This window comes from Balaenoptera physalus (genome assembly GCF_965194825.1).
Source record: "Balaenoptera physalus genome assembly, chromosome: 3".
NCBI lineage: Eukaryota > Metazoa > Chordata > Mammalia > Artiodactyla > Balaenopteridae > Balaenoptera > Balaenoptera physalus.
The window spans coordinates 116,711,738-116,732,518 of NC_138890.1; the positions used below are offsets into that span (position 1 = coordinate 116,711,738).

Below are 20,781 nucleotides of genomic sequence, written 5' to 3' on the forward strand. Positions count from 1 at the left end.
CTAAAGCATTTTGATGGTTTAAGAGTGTTCCTATATTCAGATCTTATTTTTTTATCTTCATGTTTTAGTATGAGGAATAAACAGCTTACTCTTACCCGTGTTGACCATGACTAAATTATTCATTTCAGTTGTACCTCCTCAAATAAACTGAGTAACCTCACACCAGGACCACAGGAAGCTGAACTCTGTCCCATGACTCCAGCAATGAGCTTAGGTGTTCACTGGCCAACACCATCTAACTGCCTTTGGCTGTAAGCAGAGAGAAAATATTTCTCTTTATTTTTAATTACTTTACTTGGATTTCTAAAAATAACTCTTCTCTAGACAATCGGATTGAAGGTCTTGGCCTCACCTCCATGGATCCAGGTTTGTTTTTCTCTAAGAGGCTGCAGTCATTTTGCCTCTACTTAGCAGCTTATCCTGCATTCAACACACTAGGTTGGCCCCTGTGAGTCAGACAGGACAGCTTCAGCAAGCATCGGAGTTCACAGGACCAGAGACATTTCAGTGACCCAAGGGTCAGAGGAGGCTTTATCAGTTAAACAAGAAAAGCAGAACTTTCCGTACATTAGACTTGAAGACTACTAATTTCCCTTTCTCCTTTCTTGCCCTTTAACTGCAGGTGGGCATGGTGTGAAGCTTCTCCAAAACATAACCACAAGTTGCCGATGTCCTTTTCCTCTGTCAGGCGGATTCCTCCGGCCCGCTCTCTGCGGTGAGCTCTCAGGAGAGCAAAGCTGGGCTCTCCTGCCCTGCTTGGGGAAGCAGCCTTCCCACAGTCAGTCCTTCCAGCAGGGCTGGAATGACTCCTCGGGTCCCTGAGCCTGCGGACCTGCGACAAGTCCCTTCAGTGTTGCACTGCGGTCCTCAGGCCTAAGTGACACACTCACGTTGCTTTTCTCTAAGCAAAACAATGCCCTGTGAGGGGTCTGTACTGATACGTGCTCAGCCCCAAGAATTCCCCTGGAAGGAGAACGTCACCAGGTCTCCTGCATCACTGGGGCTCTGGCCGCCACCGCAGCTTCACCCTAAGAGCAGTTTTTATCATCTGAAACAGACACCCTCCCTCAAAAGCAGTGCAACGGCCAGAATTCTGCTACAAAGTTAACGATTGAGAAGTGAAACCAGTTTGGTACAGAAAGAGAAATGTGACTGATAATCTGAGGTATCTTTGTGCTCTCTGGTCTCTCCTGGCAGAGTGCCTGCACCACCCACAGAAGCGCCTGCGACAGGGCCTCCTGCGCTTCCTCCAGCAAAACTGGCCCTGCACAGGGGCACCCAGGGGCAGAAGACAAATGAAACAAGAAATCAATACAAGTTTAAAAGCAATCAAATAAAAAGTGGCTCGCTTTGGAAGGCTAATAAGGGACTGGGGCAAGGGCAGAGACTGCCCCCAAAGTGATAATTCCCTCCTAACCGACACATTCCTGTGTACTTTCAAGGAACGAATGTGTGCACGATGTTGTTAAACAGGCCGTGTTCAACTCTGCCAGCAAAGCAGCTGATGACTGCGGGGGCCCTTCTGTCTCCAGCCCTGTGCTCGGCACTCTCACACAAGCGACCTTGGCAGGAGAAAAGCAACAGCCACGGAGTGACGGCATGCAGTTTTAGAAGCAAGCCTCAATCAAGAAGATCCTTCTCCTGCTGACAGACAGGAAAGACCCTCCAGCTTTCCCCTGCAGCACAAGAGTTCCCTGCCTGCATCTGGCATTTTAACCTCCTCCGGATCCACGTCAGCAGGAAGCTGCCACCTGAGGCAGAGCCCAGGAGAGGAACCGCAAGGTCGCTGAGCTCTCTCCAAGACCCCGGCCTCTGCCATCCCCTCCCATCCCCCCCAGCCCCACGTCCCTGTGCTGCCCCCCAAAGAGCACAGGTCAACTTCACCGCCAGCCTGGGAGCCTCGGTTTCCCAGCTCCTCTAGTCCTGACCTACACGTCACTTCCTGTCTCTTGGTGTGCCTTCTCCTTCTTGGTCTGCGCTCCAGTCATCAGACTTCGGCTTCTGTGTCCAACAGAGGTCAACTATCCCGGTAGAACTGGAACCTCTCCTCCTGGCCTATGAGGGATGGCCCAAGGCCTGACCAGCAGCAGGTATGGGCACAGACAGCAGCAGCGGTCTGCAGAGTTTTCCTTCTAACATGGCAGTCTTATTGCCTGCATTTCACCCATTTCTAAGAGAACAAATTATGAACAGAAACAGGAGACCGTTGACTGATGTCTGTGTAGTCAAGCCAAGATTCTCCACTTCAAAGAGTGAGCTCTGAGCAACTGCAGATACACAGATCCTCAGTTAGTATGTCAGCTCTGATTCCAGGATGTGACCACATTTGCCAAGGACACAGAAGCAAGAAGGAGGTGGGGTCATAGGTATTACAATTCCAGCTCTGGAGAGGAGAGGAGGATAAGTTGAGAGTGTGAAGAGAGACACGCTTCCTCGTCACTCCGACCCCACGGCTCTCCCCAGCAGCCAAACGAGGAAGCACTGCTGGCTGATAGTGCAGTTTTAACTGTCCAACATTAATAGTGTGTCGAATATTTATGTGTACACACATGTGTGTGCATGGTCACCTACACACACACACTTATATACATGTAGCAGGGTCACCAATTCACACTCAGATAAGTTGGCTCTTCAGGAAAAAAGAAATGTCCTATTTTGTATCGTTTACTGATTCTACGGTGTAAATACTTTCACCTTGGCTGATCTCAAGGTAGCAACCTAGGTCCCTGAACATGCAACTGGGAAAATATCTTTTCATTCTGAGAGGGTCTATGAGAGGCAAACTCATTCAGATGTGTTTGATATGCAAATTTCTATCACTTGCTTTTGTTTGAGAGTTCAGTGAGATACAGAATTCTGATTGATAGACATTTCCCCTCAGACTTTGAGGTTGAGAGAAAGGAGACCATCTTTCTGGTTTTGAAGGTGGGGAGATCAAGGAAGGCTTTATGAAGACAAGTGGGTCATGGATGAGAAGAAGAAGAGACTGGGTTGAGAGAGAAAATTCCAGGCATAGGAAACAACAGAAGCAAAGGCACAGAGGCAAGAATGCAAAGATGCTCGTCGGGGAGAAGACAAGAATCTAGAGAAGCTGGATTACAGAGCATGAAAGGGAAGACAAGGTTGCGGTCAGTTCTTAGAGGATTCTGGAAAGGAAATCCCTTTTGATTCTGTAGGCACCAACCACATTGCAGGTTTTTGAGCAGAGGATTAACAGGATCAGATTTATGACTCGGGGAGAAAAACCATTTGGTTTGCCTACTTTCTGGATAGTCAAGAACACAAATTTTGCAAAAACAAAACAAAGACACTGCTATGAGCAGTGAAAGCAAGTGGGTAAAATACACCACAACGATCAAGAAAAAAAAATTACCGCCCGCCCCCTCCCCCCAGCTTGGTTTCATATCCAAGGAGAGGGAACTCCAAGATGAAAACCAGCTGGTGCAGGGTAACCAGACGAAAGAGACTAAGTCTTGAGAGAAATCACAGCAGTTCAGGCAGCTGGTCCACCTGTAACTGCAGCATACTCTCTGGTGGTGGTGGCCACAGCTCTCGGTAGCTTCCGGAATTGTGTTAAATAACTTGGACTCCGGTTTTAGAGCTTCCCTCGAATATGAAGGTGGTGAGAATTCAGGCAAAGTGACTGACCTGGAAGGCCTTCCTCCTGCATCTGCTCAGCAGGGCTAACTCAGGCTTGGAGGGCCGCTCAAGTGCCCCCCACTCTCCGAAGGCTGTGCAGGTCCAGTTGCACCCAGACAGGACTCACCACTCTCTCTGCTCAGTGCTTCTCCTGTGTGCTTCTTAGCATTTACTTTACTACCCATTTAAATATCTTTCCCCTGGGCAAGGTTGTGAGTGTCCTGAGGGACACAGATATTGTCTTTTTCACTGTTTTGTCCCCAGCCTCTAGAAGGTGCTCAGTAAATGCTGGCGCTCAATAAAGAAATGCAATTGAATTAAACTGCCTAAGATCACACAGATTGTAAGTAACAGAGTCGGGACTGAGACTTCATGTTTCCCGACTCCCAGCGCACTGCTCTTTCATTATGCTCCGAATTTTACAGCATTAATTCTGACTGCACTCCCCATATTTCTCTTATGGGTTTCTGGACTCTATTCCAATTTTGCAGATGGATTCAGCACCTGGCAATCTCTGCTCACACCCTAGTAGTCTGTGCTGCTGCTAACAGGGCTGCCACCAGGACTGAGAAGGAGAAGTTCTGTATGTGTGTGTCTCTGTCTGTCGGGGTGGGTAGGGAGTTGCCATGACTTCCACCTTCCAAAAACAAGCTCAGAGACTGAATCCTCCCCACTTCAACAACTCCCTGGGAATCCATTCCTCCCCACCACCTACAGTACTGAGTGTTCACACACAGGTGTATACACACGCACAGCTCAGGGCCAAAGCAACTTCACTTCATGAAAGGGGTGCCCCATTGTAAAGATCATTCTTATTTTTAAATATCCTTAATCAACCCTGACTGCTGCCCTGTTGGCTCTGATTTTAAAACAGTATTTACATCTCTCAAGGGGTCCCCTGTCTACCCTCCATTCCCAGGCCAAACTACTTTCTTTATTCCTCTGAGCTCTGGGTAAGCAAAGGTGGTATTTGACTTGTCCCTTCTAAATGAGCCCACGCCTGCCCTGTGGCTTCTGGTCAGAAAGGCACCAGCAGTGCAGCCTCCACGTGCCCCACCCTGAGGCTGCTGGTCATCGCTGCTCCGGACTGGGAACCACTGGTTCGTCCTGCCTCACCCCCCAGGCCCGCTGTCCTCCGAACACCCAGAATGCTTCCTTCCTCCTCCTGTCTCTCATCAGCCACAGGCCCCAGCGGTCAGCTCTGACCTCACACCAGCCTCCGGCCTTCACCTCACTTTGATTCTCGCCATGTTCCACTGCCCCCTGGACCTTTCAGAGCCCAACAGGTGGTCCCAATCCTCCCCTCCCCTCCCCTTCCTGCTTCCAATTATCTTACCTAGAAGTTCTCAACCTGGGCTTCTTATTAGAAGTACCTGAAGAACTTTTTAATTATATTAATGCTTGGGTCCTACTTCAAACCAAGAGAACTGGTATCTCTAAGGTGCAACTGGGGTTGAGAATCACTAGTCTATTCTTTGAGCAGACATGTCTGTTGTCAACTTCAGACGCTATTACATATTCATTTGTGCAACAGACATCAACGGAGCACTTACCTGAGAACCCAGACTCAACCATCATACCTGAACCCAGATACCCACAGGGTTTTTTCCAGACAAGCCACTCCAGAAACACAAGATGATCATTTAGGCAAGAGGAAGATACAGTCCTTCACATTTGATGAGTTATTCCCCCCAAACAGTATCCCTAAACTAGAATCAAAATAAAAATTTTTATAGTCTTTTTTGTTACATACACACACATTATATATATGGAAGATTACTCATAGTCATGAGATACTCACAGTGGGCGACAGATCTACCAACTCCGTGTTTTATGCTCTGCTGTTTAGAATATTAATTTGGCAGCATGAGGTTTTATCACAAAAATACAGACATATAAATGTCTACTCATCAAAATAGACAACCATAAGAGAAAAGATCACTTCGACTTCAAATATTAAAACTCCTATTCACCAAAAGCAAAAGCCAAAAACACTCTAATAAAAGGGAAAAAAAGATAGGTGCTAGCCCAAGAAATGACATCTACAGTATAGGAAACCAGCAAGTATTAGTAACCAGAACATAACAAAATCCTTAAAAACAATCAAAAGACAACCAGAAAGAAAGCTGGGCAAAAGATCTGAAAAAGAAATTCACAGAATAGGAAATACAAGTATGAAGAGACGCTCAATAGTCATCAGGAATATAAAAATTTCAAATTACAGTGAGATACCATGTCACAACCAGCTGTTTGTTGATCAATGGAACAGTAGAATTAAGAAGTCAAACACTACCTAGCATGGGCAAGAAGTAGACCCACAGGAACTCATACGTTGTTGTTGGGAGTGTAAATTGGTTCAGCCACTTTGAAAACATTCTGGGGATTTCTAGTAAAGATGAAGTTTATATACGACCTACAATCCACCTCCTATGTGAATGGACCCCTGGGGTATATGAGGAAGCACTTACAAGAACACTTGGAGCAGATTTAGACCCAAGATTTGGAGACAGCCTTATCCACAATCCATTAACATCCATCACCAAAAAAAATTTATATCAAGAAATATCCATACAGTGGAAATTATACAACAATGAAAATGAAACTCAAGCTACCCATTCCAAATGGATGAATCTCATAAACATCAAGTAAAAAAATTAAGTCTCAGAAGAACACATACCTTAGAGTACCATTTAAGGTTTTAAAATATTTTAAATAATACTGAATATAGTTTAAGAGTATATTATAACGGTACAAAGAAATGCTTATAAATTCCCTATGGAGGCAAGCGGTCCTACTGGTGGAGAAGGAGGTGTATTCAGGGGCTTCAAGTATTGATTTTATTGATCAAAGTCGTTGATTTTTTTTTTAAGCAGTGAATACTGAGTACATAGGTGTTTACTGGATTATACATTCTGGTTTGTTGATATCTTAAATATCACAAAATAAATTTACAATATATTTAGTTTTATGGGAAAAGCCTATTTCCTATTTTGGGGTTAACATTAATTGAGCAAGTAGTCACTATATAAATATTCTACATATACTTTTTTTTTTTCCTAATAAGGTCTTTATTTAGTAAAATAAGATGCTGTATTTAAAATTCCTCAGAATACAGACAGAGTTTCCCTGAAACTTGGTAAAATGAAACCCTAGGATATGGGGCTGGGACTCGGGGGACCTTGCTAAAGGTAACTAATTGCTCTGTGCCCCCACGTGCATCATCCCATGTAACAGGCACAGCAATCCCACAAACTTAAAGCTAAAGAAGTTAAAGCTCCAGAAAGGTTACTCAACTCACCTGAGGGCTGGAGTTGAGATTTAAGCCCAGACCTGTCTTTCTTGGAAGGAAGGCCATGTTCTTATTTACATATTAACGTATATCTTGATTTGTTGCAGAAAGGTCTTAAGATGGTACACAAAGAGATTTTAAGTAAAAGTTGTAAAAAACTTATACATAAGATGTGGAAGATCTGGCTGAGCTTGGGGAAGGTGAAGCAAGTAGGGAGATCAGTACATACCACGTGTGTCACAGCCGACGCAGTCAGAGCCAATGAAAGCAAGATGCGACCCAGAGGCGCCCAGAGGCGCTGGACCAGACGCCGTGATGGGCTTTCCAGCACGGTGTCTTATGATGCCCCCTGCCCTCTCCCATTCTCCACTGTCACTGTCGGGGACAAGGCTGTGCTTTCTTAAGAAGTATTGTCACTACACTCAGTGACTCTTACTGGGCGAGTGGAGAAGAGGATGATATATCCCACCATGCCTGGAAAACACCACAGTGACAAAGGACAGATCCACCCTCTGGTTAGCACTGAAATGGTAATTAAAAATAAACTTAAAAATAAAGGGTTTCCCTGGTGGCACAGTGGTTAAGAATCCATCTGCTAACGCTGGGGACACGAGTTCAAGCCCTGGTCTGGGAAGATCCCACATGCCACGGAGCAACTAAGCCCATGAGCCACAACTACTGAGCCCATGAGCCACAACTACTGAGCCCGTGTGCCACAACTACTGAAGCCCGTGCGCCTAGAGCCCGTGCTCCGCAACAAGAGAAGCCACCGCAATGAGAGGCCTGCGCCTCGCAGTGAAGAGTAGCCCCTGCTCGTCACAACTAGAAGAAAGCCTGCATGCAGCAACGAAGACCCAAAGCAGCCAAAAAATAAATAAAATAAATTTATTAAAAAATAAATAAATAAAAGGCAGAAGACATCCAAGATGCCATCAGATCCACACACAGAAAATGTGGCCAGCATAGTCTAATGGAGAAACCATCCCACTCCCCATAAATATCAGATGAAAGAGAGAAATTACTTAAACACTGGAGTCATTTCATCTACAGCCATCAGAAAAGAACTGTCTGAAACAGACTATGTGTTAAAATGGGGGCGGGGGGAAGGTCTAGATTACAATCCATGAAATGGTGAGTACACCTGAAGGAGGCTAGCACAAGAAAGCCTTAGAGAGAATTAGCTTTGGGGCGGGGGGAACCCTAATTGCACTACAATATTATGATTATGTCAAAAAGCTTTACATCATACATGCCACGCAAGAATCAAGGCATCAAGCTTTCATTAACCTAGCAACTCAGCTGCAGTGTCACTGGGCCAGGCATGTGTGTCAACATAACCATTCCCAGATTCCAAAGGTCAAACCCAGGGCGTGACCTGGAGAACCGAGGAATTTAAAGGCAACTGAAAAACGTGACATCCCTCAACTAACTTCCTTCCTTTTATTAGGAATATTACTGATGATAGAAACAGCCAGATGACTTCAAGCACTCAAAATTACATTGTGTAACAGAGGATGAGCAAAGAATGTCGATCTCTGATTATTCAGAAGGCAATTACCCGGACTGTGGAAAAACCCAAGCATTTCTGATGCCCTTGCATCCTGCTATATGCCTTCTCCTTAACATTAAATGAAGATGGGACAAAGTGGAGAGGGATGATATTCAAATCCGTCAGTTCTGTTACATGGTCAGCAGTTCTGGTAAATAGATTTGATGGGCAAGGAAACAGAAACCACCTGCTAAAAATGAGTTTTAGAGATATCCTGTGGATTTCAATTATCTATGCTGCCTCTGTCCTCAGTTTTATCACTGAAAAGCTAGAACCGCCTTAGAGAACCAGTAGCCAAATGTCTTCCTTGTTTGACTCCAGGAGAATCTCACACTAGGGCCCGGGTGACCCTGAAGCAACACTGGATTTTTAGCCACATCTGGCACCACACCAGAATTGAACCACGCTCGCTTTCCTGACTCTGGTGTATCGGGGCCACTCACACTGAGTGAACTGTCACCGTCAGACCCTGAGTGCACGGACCGTGTGGACCTCAGGGGTGATGAATCCACGTGGAATGCTGACTCCATTTAAAAGCTAATCCCATTTCAACGAATCCCATTTAAGAGTAACAAACTCAGGAGAAGTAACCCGCAAAATGCAAATGCCCACTTTTTTGAAAAGGAATTTTACTTAGCTGGCAAAAACAATGATTTCCAAACAGTTATTCATCATATGCACAGTTGCCATCCTAAAGACGTAAAACCTAAGTGAAGCACTATACAATTAGAACCTCAACATTTTTAGAAGCTTAGCATATGGACAGCCGCCCCCGAGACCAGCAGGGAATACCTTGAAGGTCCCCCCACTCCCCACCCCCGAGCCCTGTGCCCCTCCCCTTTATCTAACGAAGGTGCACACGTTGGGGGCAGGTCTCCACTGGGCTTGGCCCTCTGGGTCCACCGTGGCTTCCATCAAAAGCCAAGGTGTCAACACCCCAAAACCTTACTTCTTTCTAAAAACTAGTATTTTTTTAAGAGTTAGGGAGGAGGCCAGGGGAGCACCGTGAGGGTGGAAGTGGCCTGTTTATGGGTGTGTGGCTGAGCTGAGGAGGGGCGCCCAGGGCAGCATCTCCTCCTTCTCCCAGAAACCCAGAGAGTCAGAAAGGGGGAGCCAGTGAATGTGTCCACTGGGGAGGAAAAAAGCCAGAGAGCTCCCAAACACAGCAAAAGATCACTTAAGTCCACAAAGACCGTTTTCTATTCAATCAAAGTACATTTCGTTAAAACGGTGGTTCCAACTCACAGCCTATCTTGGATTCCCGCACAAGTCCGTCTTCTCTTGGCTGGAGAGCAGGCTGAAAAACACACTCTTGTCTCTCAGTGGAATGGAAGCGAAAGGCTCCCTTTCGTTCTTGCTCTAAAGCTCTGCCCACTTGCGTCTTCTGATGAGCATCTGCGTACTCAAGGCATTAAATACCTTCATCTGAGGACACAGCGCTCTGCAAACAGCTCAATAATGGTGGGAAGAAATAAGCCAGAGGTACCTGCAGGGTGCTATGGGAACTCAGGCAAGATGCATTAAGCTCCCTCTGGGAACTCAGGCGAATTTCCAGGCGATCACAGGAAAGCTCAATGATGAAGGAGGAGTGAGGCTGAGGCAGGTGAAAACCGTGGAAGGGACATTTCCGGCCTACGGAACACCACGAGGAAAGGCCAAGAACAGAGCTCCTGCGGACAGCCCCGCGCAGCGTGGCTCTGTGGTTGGGGATGACGAGGCTGACCAGGGAGGAAGGAGCCGGCCCGAAGCCTTGCCATGGTGAGAAGCTTAGGCTTCCGGTAGCACTGCTGGACCAGTAGTGAGCTGGCTCATTCTGGCTGAAGTGTGGCTAGATTAAGTGTGGATAGAATGGAAGACCAGAGACCAGGAAGGAGCTGCTGCTGCAATGATCCGGGCCTGTGGTTCTCCAAGTGTGGTCCCTGAACCAGCAGCAGCAGCCCTGGAACTTACCAGAAACGGAAACCCTCAGGCCCACCCCAGACCTGCTGAGTCGGGAACTCTGGGGGTGGGAGCGGCAATGCGTGAACCGATTGGCCCTCCAGGTGACTGCAATGCTCGCTAAAATTTGAGAACGACTGGTAAAGACAAGAGGAGATGGGCGCCTGCACCAGGAGCAGCGTGAGGGGTAGAAGAGGATGAATTCAAGGCTAACGCAGGGCATAAAGTCAACTGAGACATGTGTGGGCAACGGAGGATAAAGGGAGGAAGTTCAAGGATTTTGGTTTGAGTGACTGGCTGGAGCTGTCAAGAATACAAGAGGCCAAGCAGGCTTATGAGGGCTGATGAGTTACGTGCTGGACGGGCAGAGTTTGAGATGCCTCTGGGCCATGCAACTTGTCAGGCTGTGGGATATATGAGTAGGAAGCTCAGAGGAGAGGCAGTGAAAACCATGCCACCACTCGGAGCAGGAAACCAAAGACAGAACTCTGGAGACACCAGTATCAGAGGGCTGAGGAGAGGCAGGAAAGTCCACAGAAGCCCCAGAAGAAGGAAAAAGAGAAGAAAAAGGAAAACAAGCTGGTTCTCCCAGAACCTCTGGTACTGCCACAGGGCACAGCTAAGTAGGTTTTGTTCTCCTACCTTAATATTAGGGTATCTATTTATATAACTCACCATCATCAGTAAGAGTAAACCAATACTTGGTCATCTCAAGAGATGCCTAGATGGCATTTTGATAAAGTTCAACATTCATTTTTAAAATTTCTTTCTTGATAGCCTCCCCAACATCCACTCCCTCCTTCTCTCTTCCCAGGGGTCACTGACTGACTCCTGTTTGGGGAGCTATGTGGTTCTAAAGAAAAAATGTGAATTTATATGAATATGGCTAAGCATTTGACTTCCCTGGCTACAGTGACTGGCTAGAGGTAGTCAAGTGACTTAGGCTGGTCCAATCAAAGTTTTAGCACAGGATTTTGCTAGGATTGCTGACAAAAGGCTGTTTTCTCTCTCTCAGTATCTCTCTCTCTCTCTCTCAGTATCTCTCCTTCTCCTTCTTTCTCTCCCTCTCGCTTAATTCTCCCTGGTTGTCAAAAAAAAAATTTCTTGAACAAATGTTTGCTGACTGCCTGCTATATTCCAGTCACTGGGGGAAAAAAATTGCTCATTACTATACAAGTAAATACACAGCTCAGTTTGGATTTGAACTCAGACTCCCTGACTTCAGAGCCTGTGCTTTCACATAAGATATCATACACCGGAGTACCTGAGTGTCCTCAAAGAAGACTGAAATAAATGAAATGATATGTGCCTTCCCGGATGGGAAGTCAGTATTTAAAAAGTGTCGTCTCCCCTAAATCAATATATTAATTACTATAAATATCCTGACACCAACTTTAATTTGTAAAATTCTCAGATCCATGTATAAGAATAAATGGCAGCAACTGGCTAACAAAATTATGAAGGAAGAGTTATTTTGCTCTGCAAGATGTACCAATAGACTCCAAAGATACAACTACCAAAACAGTGTGGTTGTAGCAGAGAGGTCAATGAAAGAAAACAGAAAGCTTAGGAACACACACACACACAAGAATATATATATATATGAATATATATGTATATTTTCTCAGTTTCTGGGCTTTCTGTTATCTTTCATTGACCTCTCTGCTACAACCATGCTGTTTTAGAAGTATGATTTTAGTAAACAGTAAAAGTGTCATTTTATATTAGTGGGGAAGAAGTTGATAATTCAATAATTTCAAGAACGATAGTATAATTGGTTAACATGTGGGAAAAAATTAAGTTAGCTCCATGCATCATGACATATATCCAAATTACTTCCAGACAGATTAAAATTTTAAATTTAAAAAACCCTTGAGAATATTGACAAAATATGTAAGTGAACACTTACATCATTCAAGGGCCTGGAAGGCCTTGCTAAGAATAACATCAAAGACATAAACACTGAAGGAATGATTGTTGGAGTTTTACTAATAAATATATAAAAAGCATAATAAATATAAAAATACCAAAACAAAGAAAAAATATTAGTAATATATGATGGAAAAGGAGTCGGCATCCTTATAAGAGTTTGTAAAAACTCTAATAAGATAATTAGAAAAAAGGCAAGCATCCCAATTAAAAATGTGACAGTAAAGAAAGGACAGGCAATTCACAAAACAAACACACAAAAATAGGCTGTAAAAATTATGCAACAATGCTCAGCCTCTCTGGCAATCCAAAACAATTTTTTTGGATTGATTTCAAAACTAGATTCCACTTTTACTCATCAAATTCCAAAGATTTTGCAATGATAAACCCCAGTTGCTGTTAAAGGTCTGGGGAAATCAGTATTTTCCTTTCTGGAGGGAGAGAAAAACTGTCCCAGTGACTCTTATCCCATAACACACACCAAATGCCTTCCTGGGTCTGGGTACCTTAAATGGGTAGAACCTTAAAATGTTTTGGAGACTCTTTAAATTGCTGTCCTCTTTCTTCTGTTTATACATCTACCATAATACAGGCATACCTCATTTTACTGCACTTTACTGTGCTTCGCAGATATTGTTTTGTTTTGTTTTGTTTTTTACAAATTGAAGGTTTGTGCCAGCCCTGCATTGTCAGATAATGATCAGTATTTTTTAGCAATAAAGTATTTTTGATTAAGCTATGTACTTTGTTTTTTAAGACATAATGCTACTGCACACTTAACAGACTACAGTATAGTGTAAGCTTTTTACACAACTTTAATATGCACCTGGCAACAAAGAAATTCGAGTGACTCTATTGCGATATTCGCTTTACTGCAGTGGTCTGGACAGGAATCTGCAATATCTCAGAGGTATGCCTGTATTTATCATGTTATAATTTTGTCACCATAACCACAAACTGTTGAGGGCAAGAGGACCCTAGGAGACAAATGCCAACTCCATCCAACCACAGTCAGAGAACCAGTAAATGATCAGCTGCGACAGGATGCATTCCAGCACCCAATGCCCAAATCCATCTGCTACAACCAAGACTCACAGATATTTGGTGACTGGATGTTTAATATATCATTAAAAAGCTGAAGAAGCCCTTGGTAAATGGAAGATTACTCTGCTCCTTGGCACAAAATGTGGGCTTCTGGAGAACGAAAGCTGCCAGCGTTGCTGTTCAGTTTTCAATGTAACGCCAAATCTGGAATTCCTTTTCCCCGTATGTAACTAAGGGGTAATAACACATGCCTCTTGGAGAGGGCAGACGTCAGGTCTGTGCTATTCATGGATGTACCTCCAGTGCTTGGCACATCAGGCAGGTGGTAAATGATACATATCATTACGATCATTTCTCATTCATTCTTTTGGAAAATCCTTACTGAGCCCCACAGTAAGCCAGAAATGAAACATTTGTAATTTAACTTAATAAGCTGGATCATCATAACATAAGCTCTTTCTTTAGCTTGCATCAAAATGTAGTCCCAAAACATGTGACTTGCTTACATGAAAACACAAATGTCTACTTCTATATTAGCTAACTTTACCACCCTTCTCCCCCCGATATCACAGAAAACCAAGAACTGCTTTATATCTTCACTTTCGTTATTACAACATAGTCTCCTAGATATTGACCTCCTGAAGGATGATCTCCAACAATTTGGGAATTGGAAGGCTTCCAAGGGGTCATCTTCTTTAACTCTTTCATTTTACAGACTGCCAAATAAGGCCTAAGAGGGTACTGTTATGTTCAAGGTCGTACACAAGTAAGATGTCACAGTGGGATAAAATCAAGGTCTCCAAGCTGCCAGGCCAATGATACTTCCACCCTGCCCCCACTGCTTCTTCCTGGTAGTCACCAAAATACTTTCCCTTCAAAAACAGAAGCAAAGAACACCACATTTGCAGGCCTTTTAAAGAGAAGATGTTGGAATAGATTAACTTGTGGTCAGCTTTATCTCCAATTCCCTACCTCATGATTCTGCTTATAATTTAACATAAGGACCTATAAATATATACCATGTGCTTGAGAGAATGGCAGATAAACCACAAAAGTTAAAAGCCTTTGTTAGAAATTCTGAAAGAGATTATGACTTATTTTTAAATAAAGGGGCTAATCATGAGTTTAAAATTTTCCTCAAATGCCCCATTTTATCATTTTCCTCTATATCTTCTTCTCCAAAGCCTTTTGCAGAATCTGACATAATATATATATATCCAGCCAGGAAAGGAGGCAGACTAATTAAGCAGTCTCTGAAGCCACTGTACCAGAAGATATGTCTTTCAGTGTGGACTTACCTATTAGGCAAAGACAAGATATAAGTGGCAATGTAAAAATCTAGAGGAAAAACTAAAGCAATGAAGGAGGGTAGTGGAAAGTGAGTAAGAGGTGACCCTTGTACATGGTTAGGTAAATCAAGGACAATTTCCATAAACTAAGAAGGATCCTCTGGACCACTGAGCTGTCTTACTAAAGCTGAGATGGAGGTATGGGTCCTTGAGTAATAATAAAAAATAATAGGAGGGGGCTTCCCTGGTGGTGCAGTGGTTGAGAATCTGCCTGCCAATGCAGGGGACATGGGTTCGAGCCCTGGTCCGAGAAGTTCCCACACGCCGCGGAGCAACAAAGCCCGTGTGCCACAACTATTGAGACTGCGCTCTAGAGGCCGCCAGCCACAGCTACGGAAGCCCGTGCGCCTACAGCCCGTGCTCCACAACAAGAGAAGCCACCGTGATGAGAAGCCCGCGCACCGCAACGAAGAGCAGCCCCCGCTCTCCGCAACTAGAGAAAGCCCATGTGCAGCAACAAAAAACTTGTATTCTCATCAATAATCTATCCACACTTTTATTATTAAAACACATTTAAATTACATGGAATTTAATAAATTCCTAGTCTGGGAGAATGTAGTGTTTATCTGGCTTCCTGATGCTGCAGGCCCAGCTTGGATAGCTCTGCGGCAGGCACGTCCTGCAAAGGAGCCCACAGTGAGCATTTTCTGAGGTCAGTCTACAGTTTAGGTCCTAATTCTCATGACACATCCCTTTGCTTGGCATTTTACGGTTCCACCAACTGGGGATTCAGAACAGGCTGAGCCCGGAAGCCTTCGGAGGAAGCTTGGCTCTCCTGCCACACCTGGCTCCTGCCCCCGGCTACCAGGCAGAGTTCTCGATTTCTAACTTTCCTGAGTCTGCTGGACATTGCTCCACCAGGACTCAGAATTTGCTGTCAGGGAAGATGACTCACAGCCTAACAGCCTTTCCCAAAACTCCAGTTGCTGCTGTACCGGCGAGTGTTGCCAGCACTGCCTCCTAAACGGAAGCAAAGGGCCCCAGAGAGTCCCAGGGCCGCCAGAAAGCAGGGCAGCCTCTCAGGAGCACAGGGTGTGAGAGCGCCCTCCAGCGCTCTCTCCTGTCTTGACTTCTAGCCAGGAATGCTTCATGACATATCATGACAGGACCAGCAAACAAATTCAAACTCAGCCAGCCTTGGCTGACTGCCAGCTCTATTCCTGTCCAAAGGGCAGGTGACAGCCAGGCTACCTGGAAGAGTAGGGCCTCTTCTCACAGTCAGTCAGTCATTTGGTCCTGGAGCTCCTGGTGTCCTTCTGGGAGAGAGTGGAAGAGTTCTTCCTGGCTGTCCCTTCTTGGGAAGATACATCCCACGGGCCAGAGGGGAAAGGAAGGAAGCTGGGACCACAGGGCCAGGCTAGGGCACTAGCTCTGCCACATGGCTGCTGCTTGCGTGGAGGAGACGTGCTTGTAGCCCACATCGCAGGGTCTGCCGCTGTCCAAGGGCAGCCTGGCGTAGGGCTGAGAACTCCAACTGTGGAGCCACACTGCCTGGGACTGCGTGCAGCTCCCCCATCTACTCGCCAAGGGACCTGGGGCAATTAACTATCTAACCTCCTTAAGGTTCTATTTCTTCATCTCCAAGTTGGATGCCACAGAATCTCTTGGGTTGTCACAAGTATTAAATGGGCTAATCTACAAAGTCCTGAGCAGAATATCTGAAACGCAAATTACTCAATAATTATTAGCTGCCACACCAGTGCCCCCAGACTCTGAAAACCTCAGACCCTAGAAATGATTCCACCTGGTAGATGGCCCAGTGTGTATGGGGGAGGCGAGGAGGTACATACACAGCAGAAGGAAAACATACAGTGGGTCAGATGACAATGACATGAATCCCCAAATCTGGAGATGGTAGGCTGAATAATGTCCTCCAAAGAAATCCAGGTCCTTATCCCTGGAACCTGTGAATGTTATTATATGGCAAAAGAGTCTTTGCAGATGTGATTAAGATAAGGATCTGGAGATGGGGAGATTAGTTTGGATATCAGGGCGGGCCAGAATGTAATCACAGTGTTTTCCTAAGAAGGAGATTTGACCACAGAAAAGGAAAAGGCAATATGACAATGAAAAGCAGAGGTTAACGGGGCCACAAGCTAAAGAATGCTGGCAGTCACAGAAGCTGGATGAGGCAAGAATGAATTCTCCCCTAGAGCCTCCAGAAGGAACCAGCTCTGCCAATGCCTAGATTATACTTTGCAAGACTAATTTCGGACTTCTGGCTTCCAGAACACTAAGAGAATAAAGTTCTGTTGTTTTAAGCCACTAAATGTGTAGTAATTTGTTACAGCAGCAATAAGAAACTGATGAGTTATCTTGGAATCCTGCCAACGACTGTACATCCAGACAGCAGAATGGAGGTCTTGAGGGAGAATACCGGTAAGACCCTCTCAGTGCCACAGCACATCAGTCAGGGTTCAGGGCTGAGCTCTAGGACCCAGAGAAAACAGGATGGAACAAGGAGCTGAGGCAGGGACCAAGCCTCAAGGGCAGAGCTATGATGGAGGACAGCAAGGGACTGGCATTCCTCCACGCCCAAGCATTCCACACACAGGCTGACGGCAGCAGGCATCAGTCCAGACCTTGGCAGGAGGACCTGCACCCACACACGTACTGCCAGCCTCAATCAGGGTGAGCTCTGGGCCAGCTTCTCAAAGTGTCCTCTGCAGGCTGGTACTGGTCTGTAAACTGTTACCCAACAGCAATGAGATAAGGACAGAAAATTGAGAATAAGTGCTTAGAAACTTAGAGCAATTTGGCATTGCCTTGACATTTTTGGAAATGTATTATTTCTGTTGAATGTATTTATTGCTGTTGAATCTCCTCATAAAATATTTTGGCTTTCGTTTTATATGCCTTTTTAAAAAAGTCATTTTTCTAGTAATCCATTTTGATTGTATTTTATGAGTACTTGTTTGAAATAAATTGGAAATTACACACACACACACACACACACACACACACACACACACATTCATAACATTGGTTGTTTACCACCAATAGGGCTCTGGAGAACCACAGTGCAGGTGGCAGGGAGGAGGCTTCTGGACACCCAGGTGTGATCTGCCAGCTTTTCCAGCAGAGGGATTGCATATGACTGCCTGAAACACGAAGGCCAGGTGCCTAGAGGGCAACATGATGCACGGGCTCCATGGCGAGCTCTTCGGTACCCTGCTTAACACCCAATCACCTGCCCTGCCATAGCCTTAGGGATGGTCCCATCTATCAGATGATAAAAAGCATGAAGTATAAGGCTCTCAAGGCATGCCTTTCCTCACCACCGCTTTCCTGCTTAATTAGGCGTTTCCAGTTTATCTGCACTTCCTCAGTGCATAACAACCCAGAGCCGGGATGCATGCTGGGTGGCAGAGTAAAGCGTGCCCAGTGGGAGATACTGTTACCCATAACCCAGAAAGGGGAAGTTTATTACCCGTGCTGTACACGCAGTGCCCACACTGCTCATGGACAGTACAGAAGGCTGTTCTGCATTCTTTTTCTCACTCGTGCCTCCAGAAAACCCCATGAGACTAAGACTGTCACTCTTGCTTTACCGAAAACCCAAAGTTGGCTCAGAGAGGCATGTACAGGGTAATGAGTCAAGTGCAGGCTTTGGAAGTCAGACCTGTATTCAATTCTCATCACTAACCAGCAGGGTAACCTTGCAGTTACTTAACTTTCTGGGCTTGAGTTTGCATATTTGTAAAATATGGATACTAATACCTTCATCACAGGGTTCTCATAATTAAGTAGTTAGAGCAATGTCTGGAAAACACCTGACACTTAGCACCTACCTGGCCCAAAGTTCCCAATAAGCACTGACTTAAAAAGACGGGGGTGGGGGGGCTTCCCTGGTGGCGCAGTTGTTGAGAATCTGCCTGCCAATGCAGGGGACACGGGTTCGAGCCCTGGTCTGGGAAGATCCCACATGCCGCGGAGCAACTAGGCTCGTGAGCCACAACTACTGAGCCTGCACGTCTGGAGCCTGTGCTCCGCAACAAGAGAGGCCGTGATAGTGAGAGGCCCGCGCACTGCGATGAAGAGTGGCCCCCGCTTGCCTCAACTAGAGAAAGCCCTCGCACAGAAACGAAGACCCAACACAGCCATAAATAAATAAATAAATAAATAAAAGTGCTTTTCCTTAGTTAAAAATTTTTTTTTAAAAAGTGGGGGAGGGGGAGACGGGAGCCACAGCTAAGGCATGAAAAAGCTCTGAGGACAGGGATTAAAAGAACAGAACATCAAGAACATCAAGAAGGAAAAATACAGAGTAAAATAAAAGTAACTGACATGAGAATAGCAACTGTGGCTCAAGTCATGCACCACATTTTGTAACGCAATTTAAAAAATTATCCTGTTTACAAGCAAATCATCAAAGAGCTGGAAATTCAGAATTAAGCAAGTTTATTTTTTTTGACCCTCCTGAATCTAAATTCCCTCTTCTTATTTTTATTACATATACACACTCATCAGAGCTCCACATAATCAACAGTATTTAGCGAAATGTGACATTAAAATATAATTATGGATGGAACAAAAACAATTTAAGAAAGCAATTAAAATGATTTCACAAGCTGGAGTACATTTGTTTTATTTCAGATGTTTACAGTAATCAAAGTACGAAACCAAGCACTGTCACGGTCAAGAGTAACAGGAGCCACACACTTCTTAACTTCATATTATGTATTTCAGGGTGTGCGTATTTCATACTCTGTATGAATGGGGCATTTTTTGAAGTACCAACTTAAATTAAACAGGTATTTATTGGAAAGAGAGAAATTAAAATGATGAAGATTGATTCTACACTGTTTTCAGTATTAGCACTAATATGCCAAACTATCCACTCAAATATTCGAAAAGCTTCTCTCTCTTTAAAATAACATGAAGTCTTGCTGTATCTCAAATAGAAGTTTTCAAAGAGACTTGGCCCCATTATTTCCATCTCATGGGAACACAGGAGACGAAAAACTAAAATGGACAGTCCTGAGCAAGACCATCACTAGGGCTAAGGGATGTGTGATGACAACTTAGAATGACAACACCCTTTCCTCTTAGCCCGAGGTCAGGGAGGTCGGGAGGTCAGGTTCCTACCTACCAGAACCTCAACAGAGCACAGAAGTGCAAGACAATGGCCCAAGTTTTGAACAGAGGGTCACACAGGGGACTTCCTCTATAGAAGAGGTGGCGGTCAACTTGGGCCTTAAACTCAGCCAATTGTGTTTACAGTGAGGAAAAACTCAGAAGCCACAAAGACCCAGTGATGGTCCCAAGAGATGGCAGCTAGAGTGGTAAGCTGAGATACAGAGAAACGGAAGAGCATTTGGTGCCCAGGCGAACAGCTCTGGTGACCTCAACAGCCTCTAAACCATAGCTTTCCAGCCTTGGACAGTAATGGAGGTTCACCAGGCCGGCCTTGACTCAATAAGGACAGGTGTATGTTCTGCATAGTCTGCGTAAGAAATAAGCTCTTCAGAAGAACTCTACAAACAAATGAAGTAGAGGCTTGAGTTAACCACTTAAGTAATTTGGGCAATTCATCACACAATAACTATACTCATATTTTGAACTTCATTGTTTTACATAATTAATTCAGCACAAAGTATAACATGCACATGCTACTTGCTTCAGTTCCAAAGATAATAGTATAGATACTCATACTACATTTTATATTGTTTTTAAGTACCTTTTGGGGTTTTCATAGGATAATGATTACTTTTAAGATTTCCAGTCTTGTGTGGTTAGATGTTTTTCCTTGTTGAGATATTTAAATGAAACAACGTTTTATAAAATGTCTTGGAAGCACTTTGCACTTGAGACACAAAGAATTGTAATCCTCATAACAATTCTCACAATGTGTCAAATCCGACTTTTACCGTGGGTGGATTCTTACAAGTTCATAGAGTAACTAAGGAGAATTGTGTAGCAATTAAAGCAATTAAAAGCAAATCCATAATTTTTTCTTTAGAGTCACTGGTAGTATTTCAGTTGAGTCAAGATACTTCTCTTTTACTCCCAAGCTTCACATACTGAAGAATGCTGCCCCCAAA

General features: G+C 44.6%; 1 protein-coding gene across 20 annotated transcripts in view; it reads right to left on the reverse strand.

The window, feature by feature from the left end:
- PDE8B (phosphodiesterase 8B) overlaps positions 1-20,781 on the reverse strand; it is a 383,716-nt gene that overhangs the window by 153,995 nt on the left and 208,940 nt on the right. The window contains exon 1 of one of the 20 annotated variants that reach the window (XM_082457143.1): positions 353-6,311. The exons of the other annotated variants lie outside the window; for them this stretch is intronic. Coding sequence (XP_082313269.1) covers positions 353-358 — 6 coding nt within the window. The 5' untranslated portion in view covers positions 359-6,311. Of the gene's footprint in view, positions 1-352; positions 6,312-20,781 lie in introns of those variants that run through there. 20 annotated transcript variants of the gene reach the window in all.